The sequence below is a fragment of the Pezoporus wallicus genome, unplaced genomic scaffold (genome assembly GCF_028554395.1).
Source record: "Pezoporus wallicus isolate ANWC-B61680 ecotype Strahan unplaced genomic scaffold, APGP_CSIRO_Pwel_v1 contig_6732, whole genome shotgun sequence".
Lineage (NCBI taxonomy): Eukaryota > Metazoa > Chordata > Aves > Psittaciformes > Psittacidae > Pezoporus > Pezoporus wallicus.
In genome coordinates this window covers 305,791-333,550 of record NW_026638638.1, presented here as the reverse complement: position 1 = coordinate 333,550, position 27,760 = coordinate 305,791, and the positions used below count along the sequence as shown (strand labels likewise).

The window sequence follows — 27,760 nt, the reverse complement described above, 5'->3', positions numbered from 1 at the left end:
ACACAGGAATACTGGGAAAACAGCTTCAACAAAAGCAACGGTTACAAACTGATCTACATAACAACCTTCACAAGTACAAACTGCTCAGGAAGCAGGTAACAGCAAGTAACCAGAACCTGTCTATTATGAAGCATGCCAGTAGGTATTATTCTTGAATGAATGGTTGATCACAGAGCTATTTCCTATGAAGTGTTTTTTCTACAGTAGCTTATAGCATAAGATAAATCCCCTTCTTCGAGCTGCTTTTTCCATTGTGTTGGGTTGAACGAGTGTTCCTTAGTCCAAGCGGCAGAGAACTGTTGGTATTGTTTTAGATTCTCTTTGGAAACAGAAACTTAAAGCATTATCAGTTTTGTTGGGTATCTTCCATTACTCTTGCAGAAAACATTTGGAGACAATTCTGTAGCTGATCTTGGTGTGAACAAGGTAGTAATTATATTGCAAAATTATTAATCCACTTAATTGCATAGGCCAGGGCTGACTTTGGCCATATTCTGTTTTGTATCTCTGTTCTCTACTTCAGGGGAGGCTTTCTGATAAATTACGTAAGACAGCCTAAGTCTGTTTCCCCCATTTGAAAATCAATCTCTTTACTGTATAGTAGTATGTGTGCTCACATAGCTGACATGCAGGAGGAAAGCTGATATAAACCTTATTCCTGTAGTAGAAAGGGTCAGGGCTTGCCTTCATCTTCCAAGATCTTTGAGTAGGAGGTCCTCTAATGGAAAGTCACTGCATATTGCTGCCGAGAAAAGCAAATGACCACATTCTCTGGAAACATTATTTTATTACTTCACTTGGAGTACAGTCAGGAGAGTGGTACTACTGCATTGCTCTTAGGAGTATGTCAGGGAACATGTGAAGGAAAACAGTGAAATGTTTGATTTTGGCACATTCAGCAGCACAGTGCCAAATACTATGATGAGTCACTATGTACCAGGCAGCAAATGACTCAATGGAATGGTGCTGCTTACCAACTTTCCAACCCCAAATGAAATACACTGAAATTCCACTGATCCTGCCTGACTTCCAAACTCCCTGAAAGCAAAGCTCAAAGAAAGAGTTTCAGGCCATAGACAGACTATTTGTATTTGTACAGGTACCAGTGCTGGATGTGCTTATGCATGCAGATGTACATATGTTATACAAAAGCAAATATATTTACATATAAGGCCTCAGTTGCAGTATAAATGCTACTTACATGTGTTGTCAGACCATAGAAACTAGGTAGATTATCTGAAAGGCAGTTTTATTGTATGTACCTAAGCCAATAACAATTCCTTTCCTTTTTTCCACCAAGGAAAAACCAGTTTCAATTGAATTTCAATTCAAACCTTTATGTTTTTACTTTTAGTGGAGTTTTATCCCACATTCAACTCTTTAATTAAAGTGGTATTTCATCAGAAATTGGTCCTCTCCACTTAGCATATATATTTGCATCGGTGCACGTGTGATTCTACAGCAAGCAACAAGTTGGAACAGAACACAGTGTAGCTGGGGCTCTGTAATCTTTCTTAGTGAAGTGGGCTCCATTTCCATTTGCCTCTCATTTAGAAAGAAGTCCAAATTTGGCTGCAGACTTGTTACAGAATATTGTTGAAATCACCCTGCCCATTTTTTGAAGACTGGCGTTAAGGCAAACAAAATGATATAACATTTCTTCACCTTTGTTTGACAGAGCAATAAAGAACTGACAGTTGTAAACCACTTTAAGCCTGAAAGTTTAAACAGAAAATGAAGAAGTGTGGCACAGAGTCTTTAATCTCAGCTTCTGTAAGAAACATTTCCGTTAATTCTTTGCCCATTTCAAATGATCCTAAAACCTAGATGAAACATCTATTCACTATTTTGCATCCAACTGGCCCTAGAAGAACAAGTGACCAGAAAACACAGAATCTCCTGTGTTAGAGTATAACATAAAAAGTTCTGGGAGAAAAGAGTTTTTCTTCTCTGTCTCAGGATTCTTCTCCAGCTGTGGAGTAGAGCCACCAATAGTTTCACTTAGCTGGGATGTAGTCAGGTGATTCCTACTTAAGGCAATACTAGACAATCAGGAAACTCGAGCCACTGATGTATGGCCATGCCCTCTTGGATGAGAATGCTTGATCAAGAGCATCATCAGTGATGGCAAGGAGGAACATTTTTATTATGTGCTCTTTTGATATCAACGAGGTATGGAACCACAACACAACAACAGAATTACAACAGCATTCCTGATTAAAAAATCCAGTTGGAGCAATTCCACTTATGCTAACAACTTTCAGTTCAGGCTGTGTGTGCACTGCAAGCTCACCACACCCAAACGATGCATCCTTTCTAACTTTTTCAAGGACAGCAGCGAGTGCAATGAAGCCAGGTGTTTACATACAACTGTAGATGCAAAGATGCACATCTGACCGACAGATGCAAAGTCAAGAACACCTCCAAATCTCCTGACGGCTGTTTTGGAGAGGGACGGTGACAGGAGCAGTCACTGGGCAGTTTCACAATAGTGCACAGGCGCATGGGTGTTGTCCGAGCTCCACAGCGGCTCACTGACAGTTCCAGAGCGGCTCACCTCCCACAGTGCCAACTTCAGCACCTCAGAGACCGTAGTCTTGACCTCAGCCTGGAACTTTTTGCTAATCAGAACATAAAGGATTGGATTGAGGCAACTGTTGATGAAGCCAAGGCTGGTGGAGAGGGGAATGCCATCCTGCAGTAAGTCATGCAAGTTTTCATCATGGTGAGCTGACAGCTCCACGATGCTGAATATGTGATATGGTGTCCAGCAAACAAAAAAAGCTACAACTACAGCAATGATGGTCCAGAAAAGCCTGCTGGAAGTCAATACAGTTCTCCTCTTCACTTTGACAATCAGCAATGAGTAGCAAATGACCATGGTCACTAGAGGAAAGAGGTAACCAAATGCAAGCCTCACCCAAATGAGAATGTGATGCGTCAGCAAAATAAGTTCTCTGTTATGCACATGGAAGTTGTTGTAGCAAATGGTGACATTGTTGAGGACTGTAACCGTGTCTCTAAAGTATAAGGCAGGACCACCAATAATTGCAGCTGACATCCAAATGATCCCACTAAGAATGAGAGTGTTCCGTACAGTCCGATACTTGTAGGAAAAGACTGGATGGACAAGGCGGATGTAGCGGTCAAGGCTGATGAATGTCAGGAAGAAAACACTAGCAAACATATTAAGTAGTGCAATGAATGAGTTCATTTTGCAGAGCCACTTCCCAAAAGGCCAGTGGAAGCCCATTGCCACATACGTAATATAGAGGGGCAAGAAGAGAACAAAAATGAAATCTGCAATGGCCAGATTGAGGAACCAGAGTGTAGAGACAGTTTTATCCCACTTAAAGCCCATAAACCAGATGACGATGGCATTACCTGGCACTCCCAGCAGAAATGCCACACTGTACAAGGAAAGGGAAATTATGTGGGCAATGCTGAGGGAGGACTGGGGTGATTCATCTTCCTCAGACAGGTCATAGAAGTACGAGTAGTTCTCAAAATCTTCAAATGTCATGTTGCAGAGTTGCTTTCTAGGGAAGAAAATAAATGGAACAGTCAAAGGGGAAGTGTTTTACTGCCCTGCAAATAGTAACCTGCAATTTCTTTAGGTTCTTGGTCCTAAAAAAAAACCAAACATTGACTTAAGTTTCACATGTCTATCACTTCTTAGCTGTCACTTCCTAGCACAAAGCTTGTGGAGTATTTTGATTACAGGCATTTATAGAAATGCTCAAATCAAGACAACACCTGAAATCTTCAGGAACTGTCTTCCTTGCATTTATTTCTTAACACAGAGCACTGAGCACAGTATCACTGATAAATACCTGGGAGACCAAATGCAAAGTTTCACTTAAGTGTGATTTTTCTATTCTTTTCTAGTTGGATTTTGTATTTCACTGCTCTATTCCTCTTTGAAGCAAGTTTAGGGATTATATCTGTCAGAAACCAGAGAAGCACCAAGCAAATGTAGGCAAAAAAGTGCAGTTAAAATGTCAGGAAGCTATTTCTTATAAAATTACTACCCACACACACCTCAAATTACAGTTCACAAAATTGTAGACAGTCATTTCATTGCTCCAGCAATTGAAAGTTCATGGATTTATTCCTCTGCATCACGTATCTAGCTTTGTATAAAGGAATGCTGATTTTCAGATACATTCAATGCATTAGATTTCCATAACACAGCAAAGGAGGTAGAGAACTAAACATATAGAACATATTTCAGGGACAACACATATAACTGTGGTAATTTTTCTGCTAGTGAGCTGAGAAACAAGTAAGAGATGAAAGAAAAATAAAGCTTCCCATGAGAATAAGACACACTGTAAGAGCTATAGATGAGAATATGCCTGTCTGGTTTCTTGGGCTTTTTTTAAGACAGATCCCACAGACAGATCGTCTGTTTTCTTCTGTTGCAAAAGCTTCTGGAACTTACAAGTACAACATGGTATTTCATATAGGAATTTCCTTATAAAACTCCAAAGGAAGAGTGTGGGAGGGAGAGAAGGGGGGCAGAGGGGGAAAGGAAGGAGGGAATAAAAACCAAGCGAAAAACCCAGAAAAAAAGAAATTAATGGGAAAATAAATAGCAAACGGAGGTTGAACAGGACAAAGTACTCAGACTTCACGTGTTCATTCCAACACACCACAGATGGCCACAGTCTTACAGAAGTATCTGCAATGGTCAAAACAAATATTCTGCTAAATTCTGCTATCATTTAAAGCTATATTGTCTGTCTGGACTCAGCTGCACTACAAACCTGTCCCTGAGATAAGGACAGGACCAGCCCATTATACTACGGATGAGGTCACCGGTACTTTGCTGGGCACTAGCTCCATTCAGAAGCTGAAATTCATCCCCCCGCTTTTGGAACTCAGCCCTGCATTCCTGCAATTCCACTGATTTTAGCATGCTAAGGACAACTGGAGAGGGGTCTCCAGAGTACGCTGCCTGCAGAAACACATCTGAAAGTTTGTATTTATGTACATACCTTTCCTCCAAGAGTAGTTCGCTTACTTGGAAAGGATTACTCCTGCAAGTGAAGCTACGCATGTGCACACACATTAGCAGGATTAGATTTCTCATTCGTAGATGGATAGGCAAGGATGGAGAGGGGGGAGAAAGTTGTGTAATTTTATATCTCTTAATTAAATAAAAATACGTAGTAAGAGTCAATACAGCCTGTTCTGTCAAGAGGCTATGATAACATTTGCCTTTCATAATTTTCATCAGGCTGAAGGAATGTTATTTGGTTGCTGTCCTGATAAAATGATACGTACTGGGCTGCATTCATGTAATTACATGCCTCTGGGGGGTAGATTCTGCACTAAATACCAGTACCACCCATCTGAGTAATTTTTTCAAATATCTTAACAGCTGCTGAGAAATAGCATAAACAAAGCGCAGTACCACTAACATCTGCAACAACATTACATTTGGGCAGTTTTGCAGGACAATCAGGTTAATAACTGGATTTTTAAGCGTCTCTACCTATATACAGAACAATACCTTCAAATTGAATGATGCAATTAAATAACAAAAAAAAATAATATTTTTAGACTCTTGTTGATTACAATCCTGTATTCCAGTCTCTAATTAATTTTGCTTTTAAGTGTCTTAAGAGCTACCACAACACAACAATACTTGGATTCTAACATTTCCTCCCAAACTCCTGTTTTTCCTAATGGTACTAATAAAAACCCCTAATGACAATAACAAATATTTGCCTACTGCCCAACAATGTTGATTATATATTTAGAATTTCAAACATGATGTATAGCAGGAGAAAGAAAACGCACCTAAATAAATACCAAATATTTACCAAGCCTCCTGTAGTTTAAAACTCAACTGAAAGAGCGCACCTTTAGAACGCAATTTTTTCTCAAAGCTTGCATTTTTCCTTATCTCCAACTCCTACTCTTCCCATGCAGTAACTCTTTATCAGTGTGGGGGAAAAAAACAGGAGGAACATTGCTTACAATTGCTCCCAGTGCAGATGCTGAAACTAGACTCTATGGCTAGGGCTCAGAAAAAGACTTAAAATTACCTCTGCAAAGCCTAGACACTTTGGCATCCACATATATGAAGCACTTGGTTAAGCCCTGCTCTGAAAAAGGTAAGCAGTAAGGGATTGTCAGTGGAACTATGCTGGCTAACATCACTAAGGACCCAGATTTTTTCTTCTGGGATAACTGTTAATCATCATTCAGAAGGGATATTTCTTTGTGTTCTTGAAACATATGCAGCCTCATATACATGCGTTTGCTAAGGGTTTTTATTTATTAATAAACTTTAGAGTCAGAACTGTCTTGCAGTTCAAGTCCAGGTCTCGAAAGTGAAGAAATCCAATATTACTCCTTATGCTGTCACTGATTTCCTGTATGATCTTTGATAAACTGCCTAATTTCCAGGCTGGAAAAGCCTCTCATGAACCTGTTTGCAAAGGCTCAGCAGAGAAAACAAGACTTTTTGCTAACAGTTTCCACCTGGCTTTCAGGCCAGCTGCTAGAAAGGGTAAGGGAGGTTCAGTGCAGTTCACTGGATCAGTCCCTGCCTGTCCAGGGTTGTGAGAAGGAGTCAGAGCAAGGAAAGTACTTTTCAATAAACAGGAATGTGTGGTCAGAGGCCTGCCAATAGTACCTGGGGGCAGCCACAGGTTACAGAACAGTCTTGTACTGCATGTGGATGAATATAACACATTTAGACTTCATGCTGCCGTTTTCTTTCCTTTTTTTTAAATAGTAAACACTGAGCAGTTGTTTGACCCAAGCCTGTTCCTGTTTGCTGAGGTCACAAGCAGCTCTGAAAACTGAGCCTCCTTGATTCAGTTGCTTAATTATGAATACAGTTGCTTAATTTTAAGCAAATAGGTTCCAGAATGTTTGACCAGGATGTTTCATTTCCTGTCCCCTTCTGTAAAACAGGAGTTAATTATGAAGTTACTTCAGAGGAATATCACAGACCAGCACTTGGTCCTGGTACCTTTTAAATCCTGGGACAGAAAACAGAATTACCAAGAAATACAGATCATTACAAAATATTTCTAAGACACAAAGCCACGGAACTGCTGTGAAGAGTCTTTCACCATGTGCTATATGAGCTATCTTTCTCTGAATTTCAGCAGGGAATTACAGAATTGCATCTCAAGTGACATTCATAGCTTCTTATTACAAGTACGTACAGCTTGCTTTCTCTGCTACTACTACAGCAATTCATAAATTTGAGCCATAATGACAAGTTGGACAAACAATTCTATCTGCTTAAAATAGAACAGCTTTTGTCACACTAAGAATGGCCTTACAGTTATGACATGGGACCAGTACTTTGGACTCTATTCATGGCAAATGCCACATGCATCCTGTTTGACTAGGGGAAGTCATTTGACCTCTTCACGCCCCAGCTCTGAGGTCAGTGGAATGGCTTTTGAATCAAATTGCATTGCGTTTTCAGTCTAAAATAGGAGAAAACAAACAAAACAGTTGCAATTTCCACTCACTTCATTTGATGCTGTCTTCCTGGGGGTTTGAATTCTCTAAGCACCACGCAAGTTAGGTTTCGACCTTATTACACTACATGTGGTAGTTTATGCCATATGTTTGGACTGCACAACCCCTCTCTCACATTTGGTCCTCATTACTTATGAAATTTACAGAGAGGTCCAATGGAAGAGCTTATTCATTCTCTGTGTTGGTTAGAAGTTAACATAAATATATGCGTTGTAGTCCTTAGATCTATTTGCTCAGTGTGATAAACAGTGCTCAGAGCCTCTGGCCAGCCAAATTGATTTCAGAGGTCACAATAGTGGGTCCTGACTTAATAGGAAAAATATGGCTTGCAGAGCTGGCTATCTCGACAGTTAACTTCATATATTATGACGGAAATATACTACATAAACCACCTTTTAATGTCTTTATAAATAATTCCGAGCTTATCACATTCCATGTGTATCATCTGTGGCTAAATAAAAGTTTACTTGGTTGATTCACTTCAACTTTTGTCATTTCCAAGAGTCAAATGTTGGAGAACAACTGGTTTCTCAAAAGGTCACCTAAAGCCTCCTTGTCATGCTGTGTCTCAGCAAGTTTGTCTGGTTACTGAAATAATATAAGACCCTCAAAAAATGTCTTCAAACATTTAAGATGCTAAATTTTGAATTTATCTAACTTCAAAAACATAGGCATAAAATAACCGAGTAGCTTATCTGTAAAGTTCAAAACACAGAAGGCTAAGTTTATTAGAGGTATATACATATTTCTGGCAAGTATTTTACAAAGACATAAAAAAAGATCCTAAAAATCATGAGGAATACCGACGAGATTACAAACTGTCATAAATTCATACTTCTGCCTCAGAAGAACAAAGCTAAGATTACCATTTGCCTGCATGTGGAAACATTCCTATAATGGGAAGTGCCTGATATACTACAAAATTAAATCATAGCTATGCTATAATTTAAGCCTAAAGTTGGCCCTGCAGACAAAGCTACTGGGAAACAAGCATTTTAAGCTAGTATACACAAAAGCAGAATCCAGGTTTGTGTGGATGTTTTCTCTTTCACATACACATATACAATGCCTACCTCTTGAATATCATCTTAATCATCATTAAATGTATGGTAACAATAACTTTATAAGCCATCCTAAATTCAGCAACTAGAATGGGTTATAATAGATAGGGTATGTGACCAGAAACCTTTTGAATTCATAATACAGATGTATTTGTTCTAGCAGACAAGACAAAAATGCAAATAGCCGTCATTCTCCATTATGTTTCTCAGTGAAGCAGTGTTAGAAATATAGATACAATGTACTAGATAAAAATCTCCTGCAATTAATGCCAAAAACAACTAACTTTGAGCAAGGCCAAACATGACCCTGTTAGTCATAACACACCACTTCATCTGTGGTACTGAAGTCATTTGACCCAATAATAGCCTCATAACATTTTATGCAGAGTGAGTGTTACAGCGAGATTAACAAACCCTTACAGAGCAGGTTCAGTTAATACTGGTAAAACAATGATTTCAGACCTGCACTTTTGCTGCCAGAGAGATGGCAGATGGAGAAAACAGCTTTATATCTAAATAATAATGCTGTAATAGGAAAAGAATCTACAGTAGGTCTGGCCGGAATATAACAAATCATCCAGACAACTGCTGCAATTGAGCAGTGTACAATTTCCACAATCGGATAATTCAAATGTCTGCAACCAGCAACTGCATATCATCAAAACTGATTTATTTTCATGCTGTTCCAAAGCACCAAGGCTTCCATCCCCAAAGAATACAAAAAACTCGGATGTCCTTGGGATATGTACTGGATGAGGGGCAAGCTGTAGAGAGGGCACTTGGTAACTGTGTAGCTAACACTTGCTCCTGCTCTTATTCCCTTCCATTAATACAGCTAAAAGTAGAAATACAGATTTTTAATATTCCTTCTGAACGTAAGGATTTGCTGTAACCACTGCAAGTCTGTCATGTGACCACAAACATATTCCATGAAGTCAAGAAAATGACAAGTGAAATACCTAAAGTGGCTTCATTCTGAAAAAAAAAGGAAAAAAAAAAAGGAAAAAAAAAAAAGAAAAAAATAATCTAAGCATTCTTCCAAGTGGGTAAAAATAGAAGTTTAGGTAAACAGTGCCACTTGAGATTTAAAGTATGGTCCTATATTGCATGTGTCAGCACTGTCGAAGTATTTACATAACCACTCATAAAGACCTCAGTATTTGTAACCCTTAGTGGAAGTGGGCTCAAGTGAGAAGTATCACCAGTCTGTTTACAGACAAGAAGGCTGAGGATGACCCTATAGGAAGTCTCTGATCAAACCAGATGCTAAACCTGCCTAGTGGTCCAACCACAGTCATATCCTCCTTTCTTAAATATAACTGTCCCCTCACTCATGATGGAGTGCAGAAACCACAGCTTCACCTCTGGCAGACCTTCCCCTTCCCGAAGAGGGACTCTCCTGTGTCGTCATGCCCTCTGTGTTGGAAGGAGCCAGCACCTACCTGGGCAGCCCTTGCAGATTTTGTTCTGTTTTCTCTAAACTGAAGAGAAAAGGAATCTGGATCTCAACATTTGTTGTCATATACATTAATCTGTCTCTGCAGGCACAGAAAGTACCTTAGAGCCATTAAGCACAGCTCTCAGATGACAAAGCCAGCAGATACATGATATATTGTTTTGGCTGTGCCCTCCACATGTAAGATACACACACTAATGAAATATTTTTCCACAGAACTTTTACACATTCTCTATTCCTCCACAAACACCAGCAGTATTTTCTTTGGTGATAAATCACCCTAACAAGAACATACCTGATTTAAAACTTTCAAGTGCCTCAGCTTCACAATGACGGTATTGATAAGATCATGGATGCTTCTATTTCTAATCAAGCATAGCTTTTTACATTTCTCATTCAAAATGTGTTTGAAATTTTAACTTTGCAACTGTTCAATATATTTGTGACAAAAGAAGATTTTGATTAGCATTCGTATGACCATTACATGAGCATGCAGCTCTGAGCATGTTTTATAAATGGTTGTACTCCTCCAGCAAACACATTCTTTAACCACAACTCCCTCCTAACAGGAAGTAGCAAAGTGAGAGCAGAGAATAAAGAGTGAAAGCAGAGGTTTCTTTCAGACTATCAGCTGTTGTCTCAGCAGACTGATTTAAGGCCAATTAACATATGTTAGACAACAACCATTCTAAAGTTACTGCAGGGTAACAACAGGTCATTACAGAAAAATGAAAATAACTCTCTCCAGCAAGATACAAAATCTCTATAGAATAACAGATAAAGAAGCTTACAAACCATTATACTTTGTCATCGTGACAAGAAGAGTTAGAAGCTAACCCCAAAGAAAATTAGCAACATAACTCATTCCTCAAATATGCCTTCTTATTCCATTTCACATATTAAAATTTCCCAGTCACTCCTAACAGTATGCTTGGTTATGTACTGCCTTCTAAATATATCTCTGTTCTTCTAAGTTTATTCTTCTGCTCATTAAATCTACATCAGCAGTTTCTTCAACATGATTGTAACATTGTTATGGTTATATTACTCTAAACAACATTCTGGCATGGGTATATCAGAACATCCAGTTCCAAAATTGGCTAGTATATAACCAAAACATTCCAGCTGATAACATACTTTATTTTTTCTTCACAGTTAATATACTGGGTTCACTGTATACAACAGATTAAATGTGTCTACTTCAGTATCAGTGTAAGTCTAATATTCCTGCTCATACAAAGCCAACTCTTTAAGGTCAAGTCTAAAATAAGCACTGCCTGTATCCCTGCAAAACCACAAAATTCATCTTATTAATACTATTTCAGGAGGGCTGGATATTTATCTATCTCCCTAATATGGCACTGGGGACACTCCTTAGCACTGACAAGAACAGATGGCACCTATGATTAAAGCATTAAATTAGGAGCTTGGAAATACAGGTTTTACAGGCTTCCCATATTACCTTTGCAAATCACTTCTCATTTCACTCATTTGAACAGATATGGTACAACACCCTCAGTTAAAGAGTTTAGGACCTCAACAACATGTTACTCAGTTTTCTTAAATCAACAATGGTTCTTAACATTTCTAAAATGCCTCTTGAAAATGATGTGGGGCTAAGCTCATTAAAAGAGGATTACTAGAAAGGAAAAATGGGAGTGTAGAAAGTGATATTACATTGATAGTACAGGACTCATCACTGTTTCTTGTCTAGGCTTCAGAAGGGAGTAAAACTCTGTGCCAGGCTCACACTTGCTGAAAGCAGCAAGTATTTTATGTTGGGAAAGTACCCAAAGGCCCTAGCCTTTGAGATCAAAGCCTAAATGGATCTAGACATTACAAGCACGTAATAACAGACAATTCCCACTTTGTTTATAATTAAACAAAATAAACAGACTCAAGAAGAGTAGGGAAAGGAACATAACTATCTCGCCCAAAGCCAAACAGTAGATTCAAATGTAGAGTTGGCAGGAGGATTCAGACCTTGACAAAATAACGAAGAGGCAAATATCTTTTGTGGAAAGAGAAAAAAGGTGACAGTTCTTCATACTTGTGTCTTGTGATTCTCAGAACACATTCTTCAAGAAGTACTAAAATGGGACAAGACAGCCTGGGCTGGAGAAGCAGAAGAAGGCTGCAAACTCTTTGCTAGCTCACATTCCTGGCAAGGACTGGAGACTTCTAGAGTGCTGGCCTTTGCAAATAATCCTTGCAATCAAACCTGACTCGTAGCAACGGGTTTGGATAGTTTCCCTTTGAGCCAACTTATGAAAAAATATCGTATCTGCAACAGGTCTGCTCAATTCATCCACAGAATGTAATGAAGTAAAATAGTATAAGAGAGCTGCAGCAACCTAGCAAAAATTCTCTCTGGAAAAGAACAGCTGTGGGTTGATACAGGGCTTTCTGCTCCTGTTTCCAGACCCTCAACCTCTGGAACATACTGAAGATACAAAGAATAAGCTGAGCTCCCCTGGAAGTACTATACGGTTCTTCTGAGGAGAAGTATTTTTTCCCTTTTTGTCTCAGGATGCTCAAGCACACTGTAAAAGTCGTAGCAAGTGTGGGAGAGTTGATCTGTGCATGATGGCACCTTCTCTTCTAAAACCAAGTGCCTCTTGGACACTGCCCACCGCAGTAACAGCAATCCCTTCTTCTTTAACAGGCCATAAGAAACTCTTCCTCCCACTCCGCTCTCTTCTGGAAAGCCAGCAACAACACAGCCCTGCACTGTTGTGAAACTGCTAGCTTTAGACTCAGTGAACACAAATCACACCATTATCAGAAATAATGACTGAAAATTAGCCAGACAACCTGCCACCACAGTAAGAGACAACTGAACTGTTGGCACATTTTGTAAGACAAAATGAATAAATAAGCTAACAAGACGACCCTTCAACAGACTACATTTCTCTGCAAAACTAGCTGTGTAGTGCTTGGAATAGCAGTTATTAATAACAAATTAATATCTTAGAACAGATCACAAACTTCAAGTGGCTTTTAAAAAACACAAGGAGAAGGAAATTCTTTCAGCAAGCTGTCTTTAGTAGGAAAGAGATGGAAATTTTCCTCTTGAATCTATCAGAGATGAACACAAATCTGACTATTTCAGAATGGTCATTTCATTAAGTTGTCTGCAGAGAAAGAAATTCTTAAAATGAAAAGGAAGTATTTATAATCTATGATCTTGTTGGCATCATGGAGATGTGGTGGGATAGCTCCTGTGACTGGAGTGAAGGCACATGGAAAATAAAGGAGTGATCAGTAACAGTCAACAACGCTTCACTAGGGGCCTGACAAATTTGGTGGCCTTCTACAATGGGGTGACAGTGTTGGTGGATAAGGGAGGAAGTGACTGACATCATCTACCTGGACTTGTGCAAAGGATTTGACACTGTCCTGGGTGACATCCTTGTCTCTAAGCTGGAGAAGCATGGATTTGACAGATGGATCAGTTGATAGATAAAAGAATTGCCTGAGTAGCTGCACTTAAAAGAGTTGTGCTCAACAGCTTGACATCCAAGTATAGAGCAGTGATGAGTGGCATTCCTCAGGGGTCAGTACTAGGACCAGAGCCATTGAACATCTCTGTCAGCAACATGGACAGTGGGACTGAGTGCACCCTCACTGAGCAAATTTGCTGACAACAACAAGCTACGTGGTGGGGTTGACACACTGAGGGGAAGGGATGCCATCCAGAGGGACCTTGATAGGCTCAAGAGGTGGGCCAGTGCAAACCTCATCACGTTCAACTAGGCCAAGTGCAAGGCTCTGCACGTGGGTCAGGGCAATCCCAAGCACAAATACAGGTTGGGTAGAGAATGGACTGAGAGCAGCCCTGAGGAGAAGGACTTGGGGGTATGGACTGATGAGAAACTGGCTCAACATGAGCCAGCAGTGTGCACTCACAGCCCAGGTGGCCAACCACATCCTGAATAGCATCAAAAGGAGCAAGGCAGCAGTTAAATTCTGCCCCTTCTACTCTGCTCTCATGAGACCCCACCTGCAGTCCTGCATTCAGCTCTGGGAGCCCCAAGATAAGAAGGACATGGTGCTGTGGGAGTGAATCCAGAGGTGGGCCCTGAAGATGGTAAGAGGACAGGAGCATCTCTCCTATGAAGACATGCTGAGTTGGGCTTGTTCAGCCTGGAGAAGGCTCTGGGAAGACCTTAGAGCAGCCTTCAAATGCTTAAAGGGGATCTACAAGAAATCTGGAGAGGGACTTTTTACAAGGGCATGTAGTGATAGAGAAATGGTAATAACTTTAAACTGAAAGAGGGAAGATTTAGATTGGATATTAGGAGTAAGTTATTTACTGTGAGAGGGGTGAGACACTAGTACAGAGTGCCCAGAGAAGCTGTGGCTGCCCCATCTCTGGCAGCATTCAAGGCCAGGCTGCATGAAGCTTTGGGCAACCGGATCTAGTGGAAGGTGTCCCTGCCCATGGCAAGGGGGTTGGAACTAGATGATCCTTAAGGTCCTTTGCAACCCAAAACATTCTATGATGCTATGATAATTTATAGCACATACAAATTGCATTACTGTCATCAAGAGCTTTCCTCTGGCACCAACAGTGCAGTAAAAATCTGTAGGGAGATCCTGCCGAGGAATCCTTACATGGAGTTTCCCTGCCTTATGATCCCTTTCCACAAAGGCAACTAGAGCATCCAAACCATAAATTCATTCTCCAGAGTCAAATAACTTCCACTATGGTACACTCAAAGAGATTCTAAGTGCAATAAAAGTGGATTCTAATATATAAGCAGACTCACAGCATACATAAAATCCCTATCACTAAAGTAAACTTGGTAGGACCTCTCTCCTGCCTGCCTGGCACAAGTGGCTGATAATGTTTTAAATTCAGGCAGAAGCTGCAGTGACATTCAACAAAAGTAAATTGGGTTTTCGAAATATTTACACTTCCTAGCTCAGCTGAGGCAAAATAATAATATGAAGCTAGTGGAAGTAAGGTGTCATAACCAGTTAATCATTAAATCGGTTTCTACAAACCTTGTCTGACAAATTCTTTTACACTGACATACCCTCACTCACTTCTCCTTAGCTATGAATTAATAAAATTGTCCAGTAATACAGTTTTATTCAGCTGGAAAGCAAATGTGTTTTAATTCATTGACAATCTATTTATCTTCTGTAAATCTGCAGAAACAGTCTGGGATATTGTTTGGCTTTGCAAGATCACATTTAGAAAGGCCACAGGTGACAATGACATTGATATCACCAAGTCTGAACAGGAGGAGGAATCTAGCCCTGCCTCACTGTGCAGTAGTATAAAGGGCTTCAAACCTTCTTGCTGCTTCATAGGAAAAACATTCCCATGCTCCTAATGACAGCTTTCTAGCTCATTCCACATTCTACCTCATTCCATGATGGTTAGCAAAAACACACTCACCTCCCAGCTCAGATCATAGAAGTATTTTTTAATTCTGCATGATTAATTCTATAGAATTATTTTGTTACTCCACTACTTAAGTTGAAATGATTTCCAGTTTCTGTTCTATAATTTGTTCTGATCAGAACTGATGTACTTATTTCTAATAACACTGGGAATTGCTATAGGTGACATACTATCTGTAAGCAAACAAAAAAAAAAAAACAAACCCAAAATTAAAAACCAACACACAAGAGTGGTGTATTAGGGGGAGAAAGGTATTTAAGTCAAGGTCACTTACCACTCTCTGACAGGATAAAAGACTCCTTAAAACGTGTACAAACACAGTCAAAATTTAATAAAAATTATATTCACATGTACTTTCATATCTTCTCTTGCTGAAATAAGTATCACATTCTTTCTCCCGATAAACAATTTTAGCCAGTGTATGCTACACTACCTCACAGGATTTTTCTGCAAATGTTGCAGCTATAGAAACACATTATTTAGAAGAGAGGGAAAGAAAGATTTAAAATATAACAGAGAGAATGACTTACCTTGTTTAGTTCTTTGGAACGAAACACACTGTAAATCACAGATGTGAGCTCTGTAGCAGAAGGAAGAATGAAGTGATCTGCAGAGTTCAGAGTGACTTCAGCGTGATCCCAGCCGCTTCACTTGGCTACTGCCTTCCTCCTAATAAAGCTGCAGAACGATACTCTGTGTTTGTCTTCAGCTGAGGAAGTTGGTTCCTCCGTTTTGAAATACTGGCTTTCTGTATAACCCCAGTATTTCACCAAAATAAGTTCATGAATCATTTTGGTCAGTGTCCAAGCAAGCAACAGATGTGGTGAATGATGAATAGAAAGAGACCTTACAGTTGTAGGCTGCTTTTTGTTATACAGAGATGAGGTTGAACAGAATCCCTTTGTAAGCACTCTGGTTTATAGAACATGATGTTGAATGAGCAGAAAGATTCTTAAAAAGTCACACTGAAAGCATAATTTTATAACTCTACAGTGAGATAAATTCATTCTGTATTCACAATTAGTAGATTAATCTTGTGCCTAAGACAGAAGTGAGCTCCTCAAAACATCACTACTTAGTGCCTCTGTCTGTCACTGCAACACTGGTCAGAAATTTTAACTGGGTTTTAGAAGACATCATAGCTTGATTCCCAGATCCATAAAGAGCCTGCTGAGTTTTTGTGGCCAGGCCTCATGATCTCAATGTCACTTAGTTTCTCAGTCAGTAAAAGGGGAATATTATTCCACTAGTGTCTACATACAATAGCTTCACCCAACTCTGACGGTACCACACTCATCATACCATTGTAAATCAGTTGAGCACCTGTCAGTCCACCCTCACTGAAAATCAGATCTTCTAGGAGAAGAAATAACCCAACAGTAGTACTCCTCTGTCATTAATGCAAAATGTGTAAAACGTTCAGCACTGATTGAATCTAGTCAATTCCAAGTTTTCCAGATATCAACTCTATTGATTCCATTGAAAAATCAGAAAAACAAACAAAATACCAAAACCAAAAAAACAAACACAGAAGAGAGAAGTGCTTAGTGAAAAGCAGCAAAACTGAAACTTCAGCATCTGGTTAGCAAGGCTACCAGTTTTAAGCACCTCTCTTATGGTCCACAGATCCTCTTTACAGGAACCAGAACCTCCTTCCAGCCAAACTACCCTGTGTTGTCTCTCCTCCATTACAGCTTGTTCTGTTCTGCCAGTATAACTTAAAATGCTTACAGCTTGTACATGAGGTGGGAAAGCTACAAATGAAAGGAGGATGAAGATTATGAACCAGTGGGACAGAGCCCCTGGAGCATAAGGAAAGGGCACTGAGGTAAGATTTCTGTTAATATATGACACAGGAGGGGGGTGCCTTAAGAAAGGGTATAGAAAGATTCAAGGACCTAATGATTTGGCACCTCACTCATTTCTTGTATTTCAAAGATTTTCTGTTTTCTTTAGGTAATCGACTGGTGAGCCTTCACTGATAAAAGCAGTTTTAATAGTAGTTATCTTTTGTAAATATTGGGATAAGGTAAATTCAGGCACCATTTAACAGCAGATTTGCTGAGGTTTTTTTGCTTGTAATGGCACAAGTCTGTGTGTCTCTAGGTACTTTGCCAAATCCAGTTATTGCAAGCCAGTTAATTCAAGGGCTTGCTAAGTACTATTTCAGTAGGATAAAAGACAAAATTACTGGGTAGATAACCCTCACCCACAATCTACAGTAAAAGAAAAAAACCTCAGCTAGCAAACTAGAGCTACATATTTGCCAAACATTGTTCACCTCAGTGAAGAGAGCATTCTGGAGAGCGCAATGGATGCTAGCAGTTTTGAGCAGCGAGGAATTGTCCTTAAGGGAATGTTTCCTTCACCATAAACCAAACAGGCTTGGGAATACTTTAACAGGTACTGGGAACGATCATGCAGTTCCTTCATCCTTCAGAACCAAGGGAGGATTAAACCTCACACAGCAATTTTCCTCATCCTTTCTAGCAGTGTCCCAAGTAAGAAATCACAACAGCTAAGGACCCAGAAGACATTTTGTGGCAATAAGTTTCAACAGAAAATTAGGGTTTTTTTCCCTCAAGAACAGATTAGTGCATTTAAAAGAGTTTTTTCCACCTGTCTGTCCTACCTAAATTTGCTCCTTTTCAATTGAAAAGTACTTTGGCTCTAATAAGCAATTACCCAATTTGCACAGTATAACCAGCATCTGTAACTGGGAGTAAAGAAAAAAGGTAACAGAATATTGGAGACAAAATTGCACTTAATTTGAAAAGATTTTGTTCTGTTTTCTGTGTACTGCTAAATACAGCTTTTTATTCTTCTACAGTTCTGATTAAACACACTGGGAATCTCGAGTCTCTGAAGAACGTAAACTTGGGCCCTAAAATTTTCCTTGGTTTACTTCCTTCTATGCTCAGACACGGTAGAACTGGAATGGTGAGTCCCAGATTACATGTTTTTTTTACAATACACTTTCATGCAACCCATTAACCATTGACATAATTTTACGAGTGTGATCACTTCAGATAATTTTGTGAAAGTTATATGCCTGAAAGAAAATTTATGAAGAAAAAAAAAGTAGTTTGTTTGCTTTCATGCCTTCTCCTTTTTCTACTTGGAATTTGTATTTATTTTACCATGTTATTTGTGCTTTTTCAACAGGTAAGTTAATGAAATCTTGGAGTTTTTACTCTATGTTAAGTATGGCAATATGCCAGAGCTATACTGAACAGGGACATGCATTCATGAACATACAGTGCATGCAGGACTTGCAAAGCAGAGAAGTACTACTTTATACCTGATGGAAAAACAACAAAGGAGACCATTGTCATACAAGTAACAGACACTGGGTTGCCCAGCAGTGAATAAAGCAGGTAAATTGAAAAGCAAATTTTAAAAGCACTTTCGATTCTTTGTGGGGTTTTTTAACCCTATTAAACAAAGCAAAAGCATAGGATGTATGGAAAAAACTGTCAGAAATACTTTACCAGTATTGACCAAAGCACAAATTAAAAAGCAATAAACAAAACCAAAGTAGCTTTAATTTACCTACATTACCAAACAATTGCCTGATAGTTCTAAAAATTATTTCCCACTGCTGAGATCTTATCAAGCTGCCTATTAGTATGTGCAGATAATCTCAGCACTAATGAACGCCCCTGTCTGAATTCAGTGTGCACTAATTCAATGAAGTTATACTAACCATGTATTTGCAAATTAGGTTAGACAAAAGATATTTAGTTTTTTCTCAGGGTTCATTTAAGATGATCAACACAAGAATGAAATTACTTACCTTTAGAGGATTCAGCTGTTCTTACAGTTCTGTTTAAAAAACAAACAAAAATACCCAACCAAACTTCACTGTTCCTCTGTCCACACTGTTTGAATTAACACCTCATCGATTAAAATCGGCTCTGGAAAGACAGAGTTTAACTACCAGACAATCAGGAAAACGGTAATTTCCTCCCTTCCTGTGAAAGTAATGACTATTCATGCCTATCCTTTTGGTAAAGCTGTAATGTTTGCTTGAGGCTTAACTGCACACTACATATTATAGTCAGCAACTGTGACAAAATTCTCTAGCAACACATTTAAAACAAACCACCCCATGAAGGTTTGGCTCATTCCGGCAAGTCCACATCCTCTTTCTATGCTGATATTAGAAATCTGAAGAATTTAATGTATAATGTGTTGAAGAAATTCAGTAATTCTGCAGAAGGCAAAAATCCTTCATGTAATTATTAGTTTAGTCAGGTCAAAACACATAAGCATATAAATCAATTGCTGTATGTGTTTGTATATGTATGTATATACATACATGTTTGAGCAGGATCTTTGAAACCAGCACTTTCATGTAACTCCTGCGAACAAAGTCAGCAGGGTGTTACATTCTATGCAACTGTGAATGCTGGACAATAACTTACAAGGAAGGGAAAGAAAGATGGTGGCTTGCTTTTTTTTTAATCATGAAGAATGATACCTGGAAAAATACTACCAGAAACAGCCTTTTATTTCTAATTTCCCCTCATAGATTTTGCTTTTATATTTGCATTCTTTTTCATTTTCCACAAATAACTAGGAATGATTTTCTACATTATTTTAGCCTACAGCTATTCAAATTTTGTATTCTTAGGACAATCAAGTAAGAGATTATACCTGCCACTCCAAAGACACTCGAAATCCATGGAATTTTCTGAGGACGCCTTAACAACAAACCTTCTGGTATGTACTTAAATGCTAAAGATTAAAGTCATTGAAGAGATAAACAGTCAACTTGAAAACAGTATTTTTCCATTTTAGCCAAAGTGCTGTCTCCTCCCACAGAAAAGAATGCCAGTGTTTGTAAAACTAATCTCAGAGAACTAGAGAGATTACAGAAACAGAAATAAGGCTACGAAAACTAGTTGTTTCACTACGCATTTCATGTTCTTTAGTACTGCTATAGGGATTAACCAACTTGTACTTTTTCACATCCCATAAATTACCAGAAACTACAGTCACTTAGAAACATCTTAGGAGAGAAGCATAGCTGCCTACACCTATTCTTTCAAAGACCTGAGATTTTATTTCTCATTTAAAGTATAAACTCTGGAGATTCAGTCATCCACCTTTTATGTGATAGGTCTTTTGGTTAAAACCCTAAATCCACAGCACAAACAGGATTATACCATGGCATTACGTACAATGGACATGACTCAGTGACCCAAAAAGTATTTAAGTTTCCTGTTCTGCATTCATCTATTAACAATTCACAGCTAAGTTGAAGCCTATTGTGATGAGTAACAATGCACAAAAGAAGCAGATACACAGGGAGAAGACATTACAACTTCCAGCCCCTCACTGTTCTGTAGCTAGACTATTACTCTGGGCTACTGTGCTCACTCTGACAGAGGTGGTCTTAAACACTAACAAACTTCAGAGAAATTGAAAAGGAGTTCTGATTCCCTGCAAAAGACACAGAGAAAATCAGAGGGTTAATACAAAATTAGGGACAGCTCCCTGAAAATACATGCTAGCAGGCAGGGTACCTATACAGGCCTTGTGTGATCAAGCAAGCTTGTTCCTTTGCAGCACTACTACTCAAAAATCTTAACTAAGAGAAGTATCTATGCACATGTGGAATTGTGGAACCTGCTGGTTACTCTGTTAGACTAACCACCTATTGACTCCCCTAGGATTTATGAAGATGCAAAGCTTTTAAATTAGGCAGTTGCTCCTTGCAATAGAGAATGGTTCCTGAACATCAGTGCAAAGCTGGTGCAAATCAAATCCAAATCCAAATCAATCAATCAACTACGGAAGCTCTGAGAAGCTGTGGTCAGTGGTTTAAGCACATACTCATTTGTATTTTTAAAGTTGCTCTTTTTAGTCAGCTACATTTCTCAGATTTTTTTTTTTTTCTGTATAGTGGATGAAAACATCCTGACGAAAGGCGCCAGGCGACCTTGACTCCATAGGGATTTAAGTTATTTATCCATAGAAATGGCTGTGAGGCAAGGAGAACCAACACGAGTTTCTGCATACTGCTCTACATTTGCCCGCTCCTCTGATCCCTCTCAGGGGGGAGAACAGTTTCGCTTCTAAACCCTACCCATCCCTCAGCCTCTCTAATGAGATGGGACCTTATAAATCTCAATAGATCTGCTGCTTGTGATACTGGCAAAGCAAATTATTAAAGGCTCTGAAAAACGCTTTGTTAAGGAGTCAGTCTATAAAGGCAATGTTAACTCTTTCATTGCCTTCTAATGAAAGCAAAACTGGGCTCAGGAAAGGAAGCATAGGAAATCAGTCTAAGGAAAGAGTCAGCTAAAACTCCCAGTATTTATTTGCTCAGTCTAGTGCTACTCCTTGAACTGTACCAACACACATAAAGGTTTATTTTAAACCCTTCTCACTTGGATTTTTTTTTTTGTAGAGACTAGAATTGCAGCATTTTCTGTAAAAGCTATTTGAGTAGACACTTGTCTTTTCAAGACAAATAGGCTCCCCTCTTTTAAAGGGAAGAGAAGGGAACATTTCAAAATGAGAAACTAGGCAAAGGGGAATTACACGAACTGTATGTAGCTTGGGTGCAAACCAGAAACTGAATTCTGATCACTTCGGTATTAGACCACCCAACAACATAGAAGTTTTACTGATGGACTAGAAAGAGACTAAACTCTGGTCCAAAGAACCACTACAGTTCAAGTAATAGTATATGAAATGCTGAAGAAAAATCAAAAGCTTTTTTGTTCAAAAGTCCTTTTTCCCACTTTCTCTCTTCAAATTTTTTTCCATGAAAAGGTCTCTATATTTTCAAAATATAAAAGAAAGTGGGTGGTTTTTGTTTTTTTTTTCAAAGGCAGATGTTTTTCCTTATCAGCATTCCTGGCTTAAAATTAAGTCTTGTCCTTGGAAAAAACCCACAGAACTTCTCTTGTTTAACTGTCTGCTTTTTTCCTAAATAGAATAAAGAAATCTTTCTTTAAATTACTCTCAGGATAAAGCAGGCTAGAGAATCTGCTGGCTCTCAGACATAAGAAAATATGCGGTTTATTGTGGGAACATTAAAAAAATGTAACAGGATTTAGAACAGCCAGTGCAGAGGAAAATAACGCATACTTAACTACCTTGGGAATACATTCTAACCCCACCTTAAATTGACTGCAGAACATCCAGTGACTCAACGTAATAGTATATGTATTTGGAACTCCCTGACAAGGAAGCTGCCAAGGCATTTTACATTCAGTATCGTCTTACATCCATCTGCATCTATTTAAAACCAGAACAGTTCCACTGAAATTGATGGATAGAAACGTTTAATTTATAATATTCTGAGAGGTCAAGGCAGGTTCTCAAATTCTGGGAGCCTGAAAATTCTTTTAAAAAACAGAATGAATAACCTTCCAGAAAGCTTTGGAAAATAACCTCTTTGTATCAAAAATACATTATTTGTTGCTTGAGTAATGGGAATTAATATTTACTTTACAAAAATACCTTGGAGTTCCTACGATGATAGAATGTAAGGTAGGTTGGAAGAGAGTAATAGTCATCTACTAATTTAAAATATTCAAGACTCTCACATTAGCATCTGATTAAAACATCCACATTCATTTTGTCCCTTATCCATAATAATAAAAAGAAGAATGGTTTAAAACATGTTAATCAAAATATTTAGTCATGCAAATGAGAATAATTCTGTTCTGCATGTAAGTCTATTTCAATCATATTATATGACTGGTTAATATAAGAACCTGTTGGTCTTTGTTCCCTTCATAGTTGAAGACTCTTTCTGTAGAGCTCCCTTCAGCATGGGGAAATAGTCACCTTACGGCTTTCTACTGTATTTTCCAGCATGTACATGTTGGAAATTATCATGCATTTCCAAGTAGTTTGGTAATGAACAATTATACTTGAAAACTTTGCCAGTTCTCAAGGGCTGATTTGACTATATTACTCAGTCAATTTTGAAACTGGTGGTTTTTAAAAAGTAAATAGGAAACAATGCAGAATAGAATTGAGAAACTCTGAGACTATTTTTGAATCTAAAAAAAAATCCCATGCACAACATGAAGGTCAAAGAATATCCTGTAATTCATGAGTATTCACCTACAGACAACCCCTGACCTACTTCCTGAGCTAGCCCTTTTGTTTGCATCCCTTCCCTAAAAAACTAGGCATAGTTACTTCAGAGAGTTGAACAGACTGAACAATTATTAACAGAAGAGAGAAATGACTGTGAATGTAACAGCAAACTTCACAGCATTTTATGATGAAAGCTGTATGCTCTGAAAGCCAAATGCTCCTTCAGGTTACAAACAGGAAAAGGATCTGGAGACAAATTTCCCTTTAGGTCTAGTGAATTTTACTGTGCTTCACAAGTTGGCTCTCTAGACAGTAAGACCATGTTTTCTCCATGTTGTCTTAGGTAGAGATGGTTAGTCTTCATCCAGCAAAGAAACAGTTCATGAAGTGTTAGAGCCATGGTACACAAACCTCACAACTGCTGATTTAAGTCCTTCACTGTTTCTTTTAGAGCAGAAAGTCCTAAAACCACATTAATTTAAGCTAACAGACAAATTCAAACAACTGCAGCAATGCTAGGGTATGGATTTGAAATGTAGTATAAGAACATTAGTAGCCCATCATGCAGAAAATTTCTGAAAACACTGAATTTGGACAAATTTTGAAGCCATATTGCTTAAAGTAACACATTTACAGTTGTCACATCAGCTGTTCCTTCTGAGTGACCTGCCAGCAAATACCAATAGCAGCTGTAACAGCAATAGCAGAACGCCCTGGGATCAGCATGAGTACCTCAGAGTTTTGCTAAGCACTATTAAAATCAAAATTTCTTTATTCTTCAAAGTACATGTATACAGATATATATTACTGAAAGCAATTTTAGTGCACAAAAAGAAGCGCAAACCCACAAACTCTGAAAATGTAAGCCCATGTAAGCAGCAGCACAGCCTTCAAATAATAGCCAAAGATATGCAAAAAGATTCAAACTGCAAAGTACTTCAAGTAACCTTTTAAAAAATAACGACCTGACTACCTGAAAAAATTAAATATTTTTAAGAGAAATTTCTTGGTCCATGCGTTTCAAAAACCCTTTTTATAACCCTCTCATTTTTAAAAGGTATTTTAAAGTTCCTTGGTCACTATCTAATCACACTAAGCTTTTTGGTTGTTTAAATGATTAAGGAATTAAAATTATAATTTAATTTGATTTTTTTTTAATCTTAAGAGGGTAATTCTGGCAAGAGAACGAAAAATAGAAAGAACAACCTTTAGACTATCCCTTAATTTTGGGGGTTAAGCTAATATTCCATATAGTGAGGATGCTTTTATTGTTAAGTAAAGCTCTTACTATAAAATTCAAAAAACGTTGAGTACAACATAAAAAAAGACAGCTCAGTTTTAAATAAAGTGCACAGAATGCCCATAAGAAGTTTGCCTTCTTGTAAATTGGGATTCCATTGAAAAAAAAAAGATAAAATTTATTTTCTTTTTGGCTTGCATTTAATTCTAATGCCATACCAAAGTGGTATTATCATTAATATTTAAAAAAAAATATTTTTAATTTTAAAAATAAAAACATACTTATAATAAAGAAAATCAATGTATAATAGCAATCTGCCAACGCCAGTCTAAGTAAAGCAGACAAAAAAAAACCCAAGCTCTATTTTGAGAGAAGATTACCCTTGCCTTTTACACAGAGGATGAATTCTTTTCTTTTACTTCAAAACCCCTTATTGAATATAACTGAATTGATATTAAAGGGGAAAAAATAAGTATCATAGATAAGCTCATTGCTCCATTTAGTCTCATATGAGATACTGGACTGTGGCCTTCAACAGAACATTCAGAGAAAAACAATAAAAAACTTCTAAGAAAATTTTACACTTCTTGTAATTAAAGGTTTTAATGTAGCACCAGGCATTATGGATCATCCATTCTGCTATAAAGTCAAAAAGATCCTCCTTTCCAAAGCTTAGTCAGACTGTGAAGTGCTCCAAAATCTACAGATGTACTCACACTGCCCTGAAAGTTGCAGTGCTTGTTAGAATCCAGGCTAGATCTGGCGATCAATCTTTGTGGACCTTTGGCAATAGTATTCCCTCTATGGCCCTAACCCCAGCCCTCAACTGCTGACAGTCAGTCAGCACTTGGCTCAGATCCTTTGACAACAATTACCAAAACAACAACTTAAGGATAAACTAGGCTTTTAAAACTAGAACATACAAAGCACATATGCAGCAAACTAAAAACCTAGGTGAGTTTCCTGCCAGGTAGTTTTGCCGACCTTGATTTTGTCATGTTCTCCCTTTACAGTCTGAACCCAGCTGTTGAAGAAATCTGAGACTCTGTCTAGGAAAATAGTTGTGGTTCACTTTTGTCAATTTTTCTTAATGTTTTTCATAGGTATAACCTTGACATATATTTAGGTAACGGGAGTGGAAAAACAGCAAATCAAAGTAAAAGCAGAAAGCAAAGCAGTGAAAAGCGTAAAGGACATTTTATGGAAATTGAACAGTTGAGTATAGGTATCAGCAAAGAGAAGAAAGTCTAATGTTCAGACTGAGAGAATTTTCAAAAGGGGAAAGGAAGTTTGTCAGCCCTGCTCAGTGTTCATGCACATATGTGAGGAGTAGGTTCCTAAGAGGGGAAAAGGAGACTGAGGGACAAGGGCATCTCTCAATACCTTACCTGAGCTTCAATCAGGGTGCAACCTCAAGTTCGTAAATACAGAAAGAGCTGAAAGCCAATAAATATTTGGCAACATAAGCCTAAGTTCTGCTATCTTTGAATGACTGTCCAAAATACAGAGTATTACACTCTATCCTTGCAAAAATATTCAGGAACATTCCAAGGACAAGTTATATGGCATTATAAGGCAGACTCTATAGCCTTCTCTTTGTAAAGAAGGACTTCCATTTTACATGAGCCATTCCGGTACATAACCAAGCTTACTTTGTTTCAACAAGTTATGAAGGGTTAGCTGAGCCATAGTAACTCACCAAGCCTGCTATAAACCATCATAAAAGTAAACTATTTTAGCCTAACTTAACATGTTTCAAAGCGGTTTTGCCATGTTTAAACAATACAGTTCTGCTGACAGGCAATAACCTGGGCAAGTGCTGGAGCTTTCACACACATAAACCTTCTCCACAGAAATACTGCATCTGCAAAATTTTATGATTGCTTCTTACAGAACTCCACTCTTACCCGTAAGATTCCAGCTAAAACTAGGTTTTCACTTGTCCAGCACTGAAGTAAAAAATCCTTTCCATGTTAACAAAGTGACTGATTCTCCCATGTATGTGTTTGGACTCTTCATCCAGGTCTGTAGTGATAGGACGAGGGTTAATGGATTCAAAGTTAAACAGAGGAAGTTTAGGTTAGACATAAGGAAGAAGTTCTTTACTATGAGGTTGATGACAGACTGGAAGGGGTTGCCCAAGGAAGTTGTGAATGCTCCATCCCTGGCAGTGTTCAAGGCCAGGTTGGACAGAGCCTTGGGTGGCATGGTTTAGTGTGAGGTGTACCTGCCCACAGCAGGGGGTTGGAACTGCATGATCTTAAGGTTCTTTCCAACCTAAACTATTCTATGACTCTACACACTTGTATTAAAACCTCGTATCTGCCAAGATGCTTCAACTAAGCCAGAATTTTATTCAGTTATCCCAACACAATACATAGCTGAGTGTAAAATTAATACAGGATCCTCTCAGCCTTAAAGGCAGTATCATTATGTTCCACATGACTGAAAAGTTGTATTCTCCCCTGCTCTTTTTTTCCTAATAAATTCCAGTTTTGCCAAGCTCTGTACTACACAAGACAACAAAATATCACCAGGGAATTTTAGTTCTGTAGTTAAGTGCTTCTTTTTGGCAATAAAAACATATTCGTATCTATGCACATACCAAAAAAATACAACAGCAAGTAAGGTAGTCTCCTCCTAAAGTACAGCCTCCTCCTGCTGGGCTGCCATTTGAGATTTGTTCAATTACTTGCTCAGTGTGGGTGGACATTCCTAAGCTATGGTTTCATAATCACACGAAGTCTTCTTACAGAAGCCTCTGTTTAAACTTTCTGTAATATGATGCATTCACAATCCCCCCACCACTGCACAATCCAAGCCTGTATCTGCACCTGTCTTTGCTCAAGAGCGTTGACTGTGTCTTCAGAGATTGCTTAAAAATCCTGCTGCTTCAGCAGGAGAGAAACACGTGCTAGCTGGTTTCCCATGGGAGATTATAGATAAACATTAAAAACACCCTACAACTGAAAACAAAAGAGAACCTGAACTAGGGTCATATTCTT

The 27,760-nt window shown here is 38.5% G+C and overlaps 1 protein-coding gene across 10 annotated transcripts in view; it reads right to left on the bottom strand.

Annotated features, from left to right (window-relative positions):
• Positions 1-2,261: 2,261 nt before the first annotated feature.
• Positions 2,262-27,760, bottom strand: part of CMKLR2 (chemerin chemokine-like receptor 2) — a 26,302-nt gene continuing 803 nt past the window's right edge. Inside the window, exons 1-3 of one of the 10 annotated variants that reach the window (XM_057411755.1) lie at positions 19,245-19,508; positions 15,979-16,126; positions 2,262-3,539 (exon numbers count right to left, since the gene is read on the bottom strand). In XM_057411755.1, coding sequence (XP_057267738.1) covers positions 2,471-3,523 — 1,053 coding nt within the window. In that variant the 5' untranslated portion in view covers positions 3,524-3,539; positions 15,979-16,126; positions 19,245-19,508 and the 3' untranslated portion in view covers positions 2,262-2,470. The other 9 variants (XM_057411752.1, XM_057411753.1, XM_057411757.1 and 6 more) reach the window with 9 other exon arrangements.